This window comes from Oncorhynchus nerka, linkage group LG2 (assembly GCF_034236695.1).
Source record: "Oncorhynchus nerka isolate Pitt River linkage group LG2, Oner_Uvic_2.0, whole genome shotgun sequence".
Taxonomy (NCBI): domain Eukaryota; kingdom Metazoa; phylum Chordata; class Actinopteri; order Salmoniformes; family Salmonidae; genus Oncorhynchus; species Oncorhynchus nerka.
In genome coordinates this window covers 64,173,776-64,188,044 of record NC_088397.1, presented here as the reverse complement: position 1 = coordinate 64,188,044, position 14,269 = coordinate 64,173,776, and the positions used below count along the sequence as shown (strand labels likewise).

Genomic DNA, 14,269 nt, shown 5'->3' with positions numbered 1-14,269 from the left:
TGCAGCCGATTTAACTATTTTAAATTGAATTACAGCATGTCTTAGACGTATAGATGAAAAATGTATTCTCGCAAGCATATTCTGCCAAATTTCATCTGAAGGTTGTTCACCTAAATACTCTTCCCATTGGTTCTTAAGAGAGTTCAGGGAATCCAGATTGTGCTAGTTTAATATATAGATCAAGCTTATGCCCCCTTTTGATATAAGGGTTCACTTTAAAAATATATAATCTAGGTGGGTGTGATGGGAAGTGATTAGTGTATGAAGATACAAAACTATGTAGTTTTGTATCTAAAGAAAGGGGATCTAAGAATATTGAACTTTTGTACTAACTGTTCAAAAGATGCCAAATCAAATGTATTTGTCACACACACATGGTTAGCAGGTGTTAATGCAAGTGTAGCGAAATGCTTGTGCTTCTAGTTCCGACCATGCAGTAATATCTAACGAGTAACAATTTCACAACTACTTTATACACAAAAGTGTAAAGGAATGAATAGGAATATGTACATACAAATATAAATGAGTGTTGGCTGAATGGCAAAGGCAAGATGCAGTAGATGGTATATAGTGTACATATGAGATGAGTAATGTAGGGTGTGAAAACATATAAAGCGGCATTGTTTAAAGTGGCTAGTGATAGATTACATAAAGATGGCAAGATGCAGTAGATGGTATAGCGTACAGTATATACATATGAGATGATTAATGTAGGGTAAGTAAACATTCTATAATATAAAGTGGCTAGTGATACATTGATTACATACATTTTTCCATTTATTAAAGTGGCCAATGATTTGAATCTGTATGTAGGCAGCAGTCTCTCTGTGTTCGTGGTGGCTGTTTAACAGTCTGATGGCCGTGAGATAGAAGCTGTTTTTCAGTTTCTCAGTCCCCGCTTTGATGCACCTGTACTGACCTCGCCTTCTGGACGATAGCGAGGTGAACAGGCAGTGACTCGGGTGGTTGTGTCCTTGAGGATCTTTTTGGCCTTCCTGTGACATCGGGTGGTGTAGGTGTCCCGGAGGGCAGGTAAGTTTGCCCCCGGTGATGCGTTGTGCAGACCTCACTACCCTCCGGAGAGCCTTACGGTTATGGGCGGAGCATCTGCCGTACCATACAGCCCGACAGGATGCTCTCGGTTGTGCATCTGTAAAAGTTTGAGTGCTTTTGGTGACGAGCCAAATTTCTTCAGCTTCCTGAGATTGAAGAGGCTCTGCTGCGCCTTCTTCACTACACTGTTTGTGTGGGTGGACCATTTCAGTTTGTCCGGGATGTATACGCCGAGGAACTTAACTCTCCACCCTCTCCACTACTGTCCCGTCAATGTAGATAGGGGGCTGCTTCCTCTGCTGTTTCCTGAAGTCCACAATCATCTCCTTTGTTTTGTTGACATTGAGTGTGAGGTTATTTTTCTGACACCACACTCCGAGGGCCCTCACCTCCTCCCTGTAGGTCGTCTCGTTGTTGTTGGTAATCAAGCCTACCACTGTAGTGTCGTCTGCAAACTTGATGATTTGAGTTGGAGGCGTGCATGGCCACGCAGTCGTGGGTGAACAGGGAGTACAGGAGAGGGCTGAGAACGCACCCTTGTGGGGACCCAGTGTTGAGGATCAGCGGGGTGGAGATGTTACCTACCCTCACCACCTGGGGGCGGCCCGTCAGGAAGTCCAGGACCCAGTTGCACAGGGCGGGGTCGAGACCCAGGGTCTCGAGCTTAATGTCGAGTTTGGAGGGTACTATGGTGTTAAATGCTGAGCTGTAGTCAATGAACAGCATTCTTACATAGGTATTCCTCTTGTCCAGGTGGGTTAGGGCAGTGTGATGGCGATTGCGTCATCTGTGGACCTATTGGGGCGGTAAGCAAATTGGAGTAGGTCCAGGGTGTCAGGTAGGGTGGAGGTGATATGATCCTTGACTAGTCTCTCAAAGTACTTCATGATGACGGAAGTGAGTGCTACAGGGCAGTAGTCATTTAGCTCAGTTACCTTAGCTTTCTTGGGAACAGGAACAATGGTGGCCCTCTTGAAGCATGTGGGGACAGCAGACTGGGATAAGGATTGATTGAATATGACTGTAAACACACCAGACAGCTGGTCTGCGTATGCTCTGAGGATGCAGCCGGGGATGCCATCTGGGCCTGCAGCCCTGCGAGGGTTAACCCGTTTTAAATGTTTTACTCATGTTGGCTACAGTGAAGGAGAGTCCGCAGGTTTTGGTAGCGGGCCGTGTCAGTGGCACTGTATTGTTCTCAAAGCGATTAAAAAAAGTTGTTTTGCACGAATACTGCCATCAATCCACAGTTTCTGGTTGGGGAATGTTTTAATAGACGCTGTGGGTACAACATCACCGATGCACTTGTTAATAAACTCACACACCGAATCAGCATATTCGCCAATGTTGTTCGCTGCAATGCGGAACATATCCCAGTCAACATGATCGAAGCAATCTTGAAGCGTGGAATCCGATTGGTTCGACTAGCGTTGAACAGACCTGAGTGAGTTCAGTGAGGAGATCCCTTTTCCAGACGATATGAAACACCCAGTCTAGTGTTTCCTTTATTTTGGCAGTTACCTGTAGGTGTTTTATGTTTCCACAACATTTATATAAGTGTTGATGAGTGCTGCTATGACCATTTCAATGATTAAAGTATATTCCCTGCTCTGTCAGGAGGCGAAAATCATGGTGGTGCCATGCCCCAGTGTCCAGCCCATTGAGGAGGCCCTAGAGGACTGTACGCGTAACGCGGTTCCCATCATGCTCTACGCCCTCAACCAGGACACCCTCACTGCCGAACAGGTGGCCGAGCTAAGGAAAGTCAAAGAGATGCTCCTCTTCCCCATCTGCTTCGTCCGTATCCCTGCGACTCCGCCCGAGGCCTCCCCCGAGCCCAGCCGGCGCCTAGAGAGGGAGAGGAGCCCCCTCTACAAGCAGCTGCTGTCCCTGGGCTTCCTCAGCACTCCGGTGGGGAACTGTTCCTGCGGAGCCCCCTCCCAGACGCCTAGCCCGGCCGTCAAGCCCCAGAGTGTCCTGGGGGAGACCTTTGAGAGGCTGCACCGCCTCCTGGTGACCTTTGCCCGCCAGGTGCTCCACAACCAGCAGGTGGAGGTTGCGAACTTGCTCAATGGGGTGCACTGCCGTTGCCTTGACCTCTTCATCAACCAGGTCAGTAGGGGGACAGCTGTGTCTGGGGGAAATAATCAGCCAATCAATTAGCTAATCAAATAAAATCTGTATAGCGTCACAAAATGTATAACTGAAACTTGTTTAATTTGAAGGCATAATTACAGTAGGGAGAAATTACTCTGACTATGTAGTGGTAGTGGTGGCAAAGACGTACTTTTCCTCCTCTCCCCGGCTGCAGGCATTTGACATGCAGAGGGACTTGCAGATCACACCGCGGCGGCTGGAGTACACACGGGAGAAGGAGGGCGAGCTGTTCATCTCCCTGATGGCCATCGCCAACCGCAAGCAGGAGGAGATGAAAGAGATGATCGTGGAGACGCTGAGCAGCATGAAGGAGCAGCTGCTGGAGGATGCTGCCAACCTGGAGTTCACAGGTACACTGCCTGTCAAAGGTCAAGTCTAAAGACTGATACTGTAAAATGTCTCTGAGATCATGGCATACTATAGTAAAAATATCTTAATAGTTCATGTGTGGGATACAGCCAAAGACACAATAAGTGGAGAGAGACCAGAGAGAGAGAGAGAGAGAGACCGGAGAGAGACCGGAGAGAGACCGGGGAGAGAAAGAGAGAGACCGGGGGGAGAGACCGGGGGGAGAGACCGGGAGAGACTGGGGGGACTGGGGAGAGACTGGGGAGAGACCGGGGAGAGAAAGAGAGAGACCGGGGAGAGAAAGAGAGAGACCGGGGAGAGAAAGAGAGAGACCGGGAGAGACACTTGGGGGAGAGAGGGGAGAGAGAGAGAGAGAGAGAGAGAGACCGGGGGAGAGAGAGAGAGAGAGACCGGGGAGAGAGAGAGAGAGACCGGGGGGAGCGAGAGACCGGGGGGGGAGAGAGAGAGAGACCGGGGGAGAGAGAGAGAGACCGGGGGGGGAGAGAGAGAGAGACCGGGGGAGAGAGAGAGAGACCGGGGGGGGAGAGAGAGAGACCGGGGGGAGAGAGAGAGACCGGGGAGGGAGAGAGAGAGACCGGGGAGGGAGGGACCGGGGGAGAGAGAGAGACCGGGGAGAGAGAGAGAGAGAGAGAGACGAGAGAGAGAGAGACCGGAGAGAGAGAGAGAGGGGAGAGAGAGAGAGACCTGGGGGAGGAGAGAGAGAGACCGGGGGGAGGGAGAGAGAGAGACCGGGGGAGGAGAGACCGGGGGAGAGAGAGAGACCGGGGGAGGGAGAGAGACCGGGGGGGAGAGAGAGAGAGAGAGAGAGAGAGAGAGAGAGAGGGAGAGAGAGAGAGAGAGAGAGACCAGGGGGAGAGAGAGAGAGACCGGGGGAGAGAGAGAGAGAGAGACCGGGGAGAGAGAGAGACCGGGGAGAGAGAGAGACCGGGGGAGAGAGAGAGAGAGACCGGGGGAGAGAGAGAGAGAGACGAGAGAGAGACCGGGGGGGGAGAGAGAGAGACCGGGGGGAGAGAGAGACCGGGGGAGAGAGAGAGACTGGGGAGAGAGAGAGAGAGAGAGGGAGAGAGAGAGAGAGAGAGAGAGAGACGGGGGAGAGAGAGAGAGAGAGAGACCGGGGGGAGAGAGAGAGAGACTGGGGGGAGAGAGAGAGAGAGAGAGAGAGAGACTGGGGAGAGAGAGAGAGAGACCGGGGGGAGAGAGAGAGAGACCGGGGGGGGAGAGAGAGAGAGAGAGACCGGGGGAGGGGAGACAGAGGGGGAGAGACCGGGGGAGAGAGAGAGAGAGAGACCGGGGAGAGGGAGAGAGAGACCGGGGAGAGAGAGACCGGGGAGAGAGAGAGCGAGGGGAGAGAGAGAGAGACCGGGGAGAGAGAGAGACCGGGGGGAGAGAGAGAGACCGGGGGAGAGAGAGAGACCGGGGGAGAGAGAGAGACCGGGGGGGGAGAGAGGGAGAGAGAGAGAGACGGGGGAGAGAGAGAGAGACCGGGGGGAGAGAGAGAGAGAGACCGGGGGGAGAGAGAGAGACCGGGGGGAGAGAGAGAGACCGGGGGAGAGAGAGAGAGACCGGGGGAGAGAGAGAGAGAGAGAGACCGGGGGAGAGAGAGAGACCGGGGAGAGAGAGAGAGAGAGAGAGACCTGGGCGGGGGAGAGGAGAGAGAGAGAGACCTGGGAGAGGGGAGAGGGGAGAGAGGAGACCGGGGGGAGGAGAGGAGAGAGAGAGACCGGGGGAGGGAGGGAGAGAGACTGGGGGGGGAGAGAGAGGGGGGGGGGAGAGAGAGAGACCTGGGGGGCGGAGAGAGACCGGGGGGAGAGAGAGAGACCGGGGGAGAGAGAGAGAGAGAGAGAGACTGGGGGAGAGAGGGAGAGAGAGAGACTGGGGAGAGAGAGAGAGAGACTGGGGAGACTGGGGAGAGAGAGAGAGAGAGAGACCAGGGGGAGAGAGAGAGAGACCGGGGGAGAGAGAGAGAGAGAGAGAGGGGGGAGAGAGAGAGAGAGAGAGACCGGGGGAGAGAGAGAGAGAGAGACCGGGGGAGAGAGAGAGGACCGGGGGAGACACTGGGGGGAGAGAGAGAGAGAGACCGGGGGAGAGAGAGAGCGAGACCGGGAGAGAGAGAGAGCGAGACCGGGGGAGAGAGAGAGAGAGACCGGGAGAGAGAGAGAGAGACCGGGGGGAGAGAGAGAGCGAGACCGGGGGAGAGAGAGAGAGAGACCGGGGAGAGAGAGAGAGAGACCGGGGGAGAGAGAGAGAGAGAGAGACCGGGAGAGAGAGAGAGAGAGAGACCGGGGGAGAGAGAGAGAGAGAGACCGGGGAGAGAGAGAGAGAGAGACCGGGGGGAGAGAGAGAGAGAGAGAGACCGGGGGGAGAGAGAGAGAGAGAGACCGGGGGGAGAGAGAGAGAGAGAGAGGGGGGGAGAGAGAGAGAGAGACCGGGGGGAGAGAGAGAGAGAGAGACCGGGGGAGAGAGAGAGAGAGAGAGAGACCGGGGGAGAGAGAGAGAGAGACCGGGGGGGAGAGAGAGAGACCGGGGGAGAGGGAGAGAGACCTGGGCGGGGGGAGGGAGAGAGAGAGACCTGGGCGGGGGGGGTAGGGAGAGAGAGGGACCTGGGCGGGGGTAGGGAGGAGAGGGACCTGGGCGGGGGTAGGGAGGAGAGAGACCTGGGGGGGGGGAGAGACCTGGGGGTGGGGAGAGAGAGAGACCTGGGGGTGGGGAGAGAGAGACCTGGGGGGCGGAGAGAGAGAGAGACCTGGGGGGTGAGAGAGAGAGAGAGACAGAGACTAACTTTAAGCATCAGCTGTCAGAGCAGCTTACTGATCACTGTATCTGTACACAGCCAATCTGTAAATAGCACACCCAACTACCTCATCCCCATATTGTTATTTACCTTCTTGCTCTTTTGCACCCCAGTATCTCTACTTGTACATCATCATCTGCACATCTGTCACTCCAGTGTTAATGCTAAATTGTAATTATTTCGCCTCTATGGCCTATTTATTGCCTTACCCTCCCTCCCTACTCTTCTACATTTGCACACACTGTATACAGATTTTTCTATTGTGTTATTGACTATACGTTTGTTTATGTGTAACTCTGTTGTTTGTGTCGCACTGCTTTGCTTTATCTTGGCCAGGTTGCAGTTGTAAATGGGAACTTGTTCAACTGGCCTACCTGGTTAAATAAAGATGAAATAAAATAAATAAGAGACTGACAAGAGAGACCTACCTACCTAGACACAGAGAGCATTTAGAGTTTTTATAAAACCTTTATTTTAAAATAAAGTATTAACACAAATGTTGGCACACTGCCTTATCAGAAATTACACAACAATTGTGTCATTCTTAAATAAACATAAAAATCTAATACATTTAATAAAACATGTACATTCAACTTATTACGTCAACAAAAAATGGTTTCCCCTCCACAAAACATTCCACTCCTTCATAAATCCACTTCAATCCTCAATCAATGGGAGGTCTTTTACAGCCGAGAACTCAAAATCCACTTTTATCCTCGCTTTTACTAATCATTTAAAAACCCATCTTACATCCTTACTATATCTTTTGTCTACCTTATTCTTCCTTCTCAGAATAATTTACATTTTTGCTTGACCCAAAATAAAATGTAACAGTTGACAGTTTATTTTCTGTTGATTACTATATTGAAACGCCAAAATAAAAAGTGTAAACTCCCCTACAGCTGTCAACAAAGACTGTAGTATTTCAAAGAGAGGCTTTATCCTCTCACACTCCATAAAACAGTGAAAAATAGATGTCCTTTTTGTAATACAAGCGAAACTATATTCAACATCTGAATTAACGACAGATACAAAAGCATTAACTGCAATGATGCCATGCAACACCCTCCATTGCATATCCATTTCAGAGATTCCCTGAAACGTACTTCTCACCAATGCCCCCTGTGCTCTGATACCCAGCAGGTCTGCCACTGCGGCTTTTTTCCTCTCGAGTGCCTGAATATGGCCTCGATCTCCTGTGGTCTCAACTAACGTCAGGAGTTCCACTATCTCAGACTCTGGGGCGTTCATTGATCTGGTGATATATCTGGTGACATTCATTGTGTATTGATTACAGAATTGTTGAATCTGGATTTCCCCCTATATCCCACCACTGTTGAAGAGATACAGAACTGTCCTTTTCAGACCTCTACCTCTCCCAGAAAAACTAAAACATGTCCTGAAGTGAGGATCACTCAATAAAGTTATATTAAAATGTCAGTATGCTCTTTTGGGTTTTACAGCGTTAATGTACACCACCTCTGTTACTAATCAATGATCAGAAAATCTCACTGGGGTCATCACACTTAGGTTATGAGCATCAATCTCAAGTCTATCTAACCTGGCCAGAGAGATTGTGTTCTCTCTCACATTAGCCCATGTGTACTGTCTCGTGCCTCCATTTTAACTCTGCCAAATATCACATAGTTCATGTGTTACAATAATGTGTTTTTAAAAAGTCCTTGAAGCTGTATGAGGTTCTTTGTGATTTCTATCTAAATCACTGACTGTACAGTTAAAATCCCCAGCAAGAAATAAATAATCCTCAGTATTACATTTCTCAATGGTATTTGATGCTTCTAAAAAACCTACTGTTTCATACCGCCACTACTGGGGCATATACATTTATTAAACACATAGTGATATCTCGCTCTAACTTTTAATAACCTCCCCTCATCCTCCTCTTCAACCTCATATGACAAAGGCAAAAAACCTTTTGAGAACAGGAAGGCCACACCCCCACATTGAGTTTATGACTACACACCTCTGTCCCCCCCCACTCCTGTTGCCACAACTTCATTTGACATATTACTATGCGTTTCTTGTAGAAAACTTATGTCACTTCCCTTTCCCTTTATTAACTCATTCACTACGGCTCTTTTTTTCCTGTCTCTTGCCCCATTTATGTTTAAAGAAGAAGTCTTAACTGGCTGAAAATAGAGTAAGAAACAGAACACATCTCTTTACAGAGTTAAGGCTGCAACTGAACTCTTTCATTTCCTTTAGAATGTACCTCACTTGTCACTCTTGTGATCACCTTCTTTAGTCTAGCAATTTCTGGGCTTGTCAAACCTACACCTGTTATTTTTTACATCAGAAACTTTGCTGATTCAATAAACAATTCATTTTAAGGGGGGGGGGATCCATTACATTATAATCCTGCATATATTTCTTAAATTTTGTCAAAATCAAAAATGTACGTACCTTTTCAATCCCATACCTCCCTTCCACCCCATTTCTCTCGCTATTTTGTTGTAACGCATCAGATGCCTCACTCTCGCTATCATCCCCAGAGGAAACCTGCATCTCAACAACCTGTTTATCCTCAACTAATCTATCATCTCGACCTTCCTCTTAGAATTAGAACCTTCACCACCCCTTAAATCCTTCCTCTTATTGCTTGGCACTTTGAAAACAGTTGTTTTATTTTCCATTGTTTCACTCTCCTCTTCAGCACCCCCCGCCCCCCAGCAACCTCAATCGCAGACTCACCTACTGCCCCCCGCCCCCAGCAACCTCAATCGCAGACTCACCTACTGCCCCCCGCCCCCCAGCAACCTCAATCGCAGACTCACCTACTGCCCCCCCGCCCCCAGCAACCTCAATCGCAGACTCACCTACTGCCCCCCCCCCGCCCCCAGCAACCTCTTTCCCAGACTCACCTACTGCCCCCCCCCCCCAGCAACCTCTCCTTTCCTATGCCCCCCACCACATCCAGCAACCTCAATCAGACTCAGTGGTGCTTCAGCAACCTCAATCACAGACTCACCTACTGGGCCCCCGCCCCCAGCAACCTCTGGCAGACTCACCAAATGCCCCCCCCCTCTTCCACACCCAAAGCATTTCATTGACAACTACCCCCGTAGAACACATAATCAAACCCTTTCCAATCTTGAAACTGACATCTGCTAAATTCAGTTCTCAGTGGTCCTTCTTTAAAACCAGTGCACTAGAGCTCCTACTGAGATGCGACATGTTTCTGGCAATTTGCATCCAAAATAACCTGCTTTTCCACAGAAACCAGTTGTCCATGAGGAGAACTCTCGCTCCAACACTTCATCTCTAAGAAAAAGGACACCTTAGAAAGTATAACGTTCTTCGCCGGATTTAAAATACCGATGTCTGTGTCTCCCGTAACACAACTCTCAGCTATCGTATTCACCAAAAATGGAATCTTTTTTTATTACTAGAAACCATTTCTCCTTGAGAGAACTGATTTGATGCTTCATCCTAACAAAAGGACACCTTTAGAAAATACATTCTTCCACCAAACAACCTGTCGGCAGCGGGAATCTTCACCTCATGCCGCCGACTAAGTTTTTCAAACTCTACACCTCTACGTATGGCCATTTCAACCAACCCCTCCTGCTGGTTGTGACCTCGAGAGAAACAACCTCAACGATCCCACCACCCCTATATATATATATATATATATACATACATACATACACAGTATATCACAAAAGTGAGTACACCCCTCACACTTTTGTAAATATTTGAGTATATCTTTTCATGTGACAACACTGAAGAAATTACACTTTGCTACAATGTAAAGTAGTGAGTGTACAGCTTGTATACCAGTGTAAATATGCTGTCCCCTCAAAATAACTCACACAGCCATTAACGTCTAAACCGTTGGCAACAAAAGTGAGTACACCCCTAAGTGAAAATGTCCAAATTGGACCCAAAGTGTCAATATTTTGTGTGGCCACCATCATTTTCCAGCACTGCCTTAACCCTCTTGGGCATGGAGTTCACCAGAGCTTCACATGTTGCCACTGGAGTCCTCTTCCACTCCTCCATGACGACATCACGGAGCTGGTGGATGTTAGAGACCTTGCACTCCTCCACCTTCCGTTTGAGGATGCCCCACAGATGCTCAATAGGGTTTAGGTCTGGAGACATGCTTGGCCAGTCCATCACCTTTACCCTCAGCTTCTTTAGCAAGGCAGTGGTCGTCTTGGAGGTGTGTTTGGGGTCGTTATCATGTTGGAATACTGCCCTGAAGCCCAGTCTCTGAAGGGAGGGGATCATGCTCTGCTTCAGTATGTCACAGTACATGTTGGCATTCATGGTTCCCTCAATGAACTGTAGCTCCCCAGTGCCGGCAGCACTCATGCAGCCCCAGACCATGACACTCCCACCACCATGTTTAACTGTAGGCAAGACACGTTTGTCTTTGTACTCCTCACCTGGTTGCCGCTACACACGCTTGACACCATCTGAACCAAATAAGTTTATCTTGGTCTCTTCAGACCACAGGACATGGTTCCAGTAATCCATGTCCTTAGTCTGCTTGTCTTCAGCAAACTGCTTGCGGGCTTTCTTGTGCATCATCTTTAGAAGAGGCTTCCTTCTGGGACAACAGCCATGCAGACCAATTTGATGCAGTGTACGGCGTATGGTCTGAGCACTGACAGGCTGACCCCCACCCCTTCAACCTCTGCAGCAATGCTGGCAGCACTCATACGTCTATTTCCCAAAGACAACCTCTGGATATGACACTGAGCACGTGCACTCAACTTCTTTGGTCGACCATGGCGAGGCCTGTTCTGAGTGGAACCTGTCCAGTTAAACCGCTGTATGGTCTTGGCCACCGTGCTGCTGCTCAGTTTCAGGGTCTTGGCAATCTTCTTATAGCCCAGGCCATCTTTATGTAGAGCAACAATTATTTCTTTCAGATCCTCAGAGAGTTCTTTGTCATGAGGTACCATGTTGAACTTCCAGTGACCAGTCAGTATGAGGGAGTGTGAGAGTGATAACACCAAATTTAACACACCTGCTCCCCATTCACACCTGAGACCTTGTAACACTAATGAGTCACATGACACCGGGGAGGGAAAATGGCTAATTGGGCCTAATTTGGACATTTTCACTTAGGGGTGTACTCACTTTTGTTGCCAGCGGTTTAGACATTAACGGCTGTGTGTTGAGTTATTTTGAGGGGACAGCAAATTTACACTGTTATACAAGCTGTACACTCACTACTTTACATTGTAGCAAAGTGTAATTTCTTCAGTGTTCACACTGATCACACATTTCTCTTGACAGTTTACAAAATACCATTTAGCCTACTTGTAAAATGTCGAAACTAGCCATGCAATCAACATGACCACACTATAACGCCATAGCATGAACTCAGTCACAGCATGAGGTTTGCATGGTAGTGGCCTGTAACCAACCTACATTATCTTTCTCTCTCTCTCTGACCTCACAGATGTCATAGTGGCGACCAACGGAGAGCCTGTTACCTCAAAAGACATCAAGTCTTGCATCCACCAGATCCAGGAGCTGATAGTTGTGAGGTTGAACCAGGCGGTGGCCAACAAGCTGATCAGCTCTGTGGATTACCTGAGGGAGAGCTTTGTAGGAACCCTGGAGCGCTGTCTAAACAGCCTGGAGAAGTCCAACATGGAGTCATCTGTCCACAATGTCACCTCCAACCACCTCAAACAGGTGTGTGATTGTACAGTATGATTGTACAGTATACTCTTCCATAATTTATATACTGTATGTCAACCATGTCAAATGAAGCTTGTTTTGTTCAGAAATGCTTTTTCTATTTCTCTGTACTACATTATGTCCAAATACCATCGGATGTTTGAGATTAATTCAATAGACTGATTCCTCAAAAGACAATGAAAAAGACAGGATAAAAGACAATTGCCTTTTTTCCTACAAGACAGTTGGTCTAAGTTAAATGATCACATCTTGTTCTGTTCTCTCCATCTCACTTCCTGTCCTGGTCAGATCCTTAACGCTGCCTATCACGTGGAGGTGACCTTCCATTCAGGATCATCTGTTACGAGACTCGTCTGGGAGCAGATCAAACAGGTAACCATTCCCAGTCGAGCATCAGGAATCTACTTCAATTGTAGGGCTTTGCAATAACAACACATTGATTTGAACCTTGATTTATTTCTTGTGTATTCTCTCTCTCTCTCTCTGTCTCTCTCTCCTCCCCTATGTAGATCATTCAGAGGATAACGTTTGTGAACGCTCCTGGCATCACTACAGAGTGGAAGAGGAAGGTGGCCCAGGATGCCATAGAGAGCTTGAGTGCTGCCAAGCTGGCTAAGAGTATCTGTTCCCAGTTCAGAACACGCCTCAACAGCTCCCACGATGCCTTCGCTGGCTCCCTGCGACAGGTACACCGCACTCCAAACCCGGCTTCAGCTAATCTTTTTTTATCAAACAAGAAACTTTTTTTACGCACCTCCATAATTCACACTCTCCATAAGGTGCCCTCTTCTCTATTGCACTCTTCATCCAATCAGGTTTGGTCTTGGCTACTTTTTTCTTTCCCAGCGGGAAAAACGGTTTGAAATGACCTTATCAATGACCTTCTTTCAACCAGTCTCTGTTTGTAATAATGATATACAGTACCAGTCAAAAGTTTGGACACACCTACTCATTCCAGGTTTTTTAAATTTTTACTATTTTTTTTTATATTGTAGAATAATAGTGAAGACATCAACACTATGAATGATGTAGTAACCAAAAAAGTGTTAAACAAATCCTAAATATATTTGATATATAGCCACCCTTTGCCTTGATGACAGCTTTGCATTCTCTCAACTAGATTCATTAGGTAGTCACCTGGAATGCATTTAATTTAACAGGTGTGCCTTGTTTAAAGTACATTTGTGGAATTTCTTTCCTTAATGCATTTGTACCAGTCAGTTGTGTTGTGACAAGGTAATTGTGGTTTGCAGAAGATAGCCCTATTTGGCAAAAGACCAAGTCCATATTATGGGAAGAAAAGCTCAAATAAGCAAATAGAAACAACAGACATGAAGACACTTTAAGATATGTCAATCCAGAACATTTCAAGAACTGTTTCTTCAAGTGCAATCACAAAAACCACCAAGCGCTATGATGAAACTGGCTCTCATGAGGACAGCCACAGGAATGGAAGACCCAGAGTTATCTCTGCTGCAGAGGATAAGTTCATTAGAGTTACCAGCCTCAGAAGTTGCAGCCCAAATAAATGCTTCACAGAGTTCAAATAACAGACACATCTCAACTTCGACTGTTCAGAGGAGAATCAGGCCTTCATGGTCAAATTGCTGCAAAGAAACTACTATTAAAGGATACCAATAAGAAGAAGACTTGCTTGGGCCAAGAAACACAAGCAATGGACATAAGACCGGTGGAAATATGTCCTTTGGTCTGATGAGTCCAAATTTGAGATTTTTGGTTCCAACCGCCGTGTCTTTGTGAGACGCAGCATAGGTGATTGGGTGATCTCCACTTGTGTGGTTCCCACCGTGAAGTATGGAGGAGGAGGTGTGATGGTGTGGGGGTGCTTTGCTGGTGACACTGTTGGTGATTTATTTAGAATTTAAGGCATACTTAACCAGCATGGCTACCACAGAATTCTGCAGCGATACACCATCCCATCTGGTTTGTGCTTAGTGGGACTATCATTTGTTTTTCAACAGGACAATAACCCAACACACCTCCAGGCTGTGTAAGGGCTATTTGACCAAGAAGGAGAGTGATGGAGTGCTGCATCAGATGACCAGGCCTCCACAATTACCCGACCTCCACCCAATTGAGATGGTTTGGGATGAGTTGGACCGCAGAGTGAAGGAAAAGCAGCCAACAAGTGCTCAGCATATGTGGGAACTCCTTCAAGACTGTTGGAAAAGCATTCCAGGTGATTACCTCATGAAG

At 48.1% G+C, this 14,269-nt stretch overlaps 1 protein-coding gene across 1 annotated transcript in view; it reads left to right on the top strand.

Annotated features, from left to right (window-relative positions):
* Nucleotides 1-14,269, top strand: part of LOC115139465 (dual serine/threonine and tyrosine protein kinase-like) — a 32,254-nt gene that overhangs the window by 13,700 nt on the left and 4,285 nt on the right. The window contains 5 exon segments of the mRNA XM_029676890.2: nucleotides 2,671-3,165; nucleotides 3,365-3,560; nucleotides 11,808-12,046; nucleotides 12,341-12,424; nucleotides 12,562-12,738. Coding sequence (XP_029532750.2) covers nucleotides 2,671-3,165; nucleotides 3,365-3,560; nucleotides 11,808-12,046; nucleotides 12,341-12,424; nucleotides 12,562-12,738 — 1,191 coding nt within the window.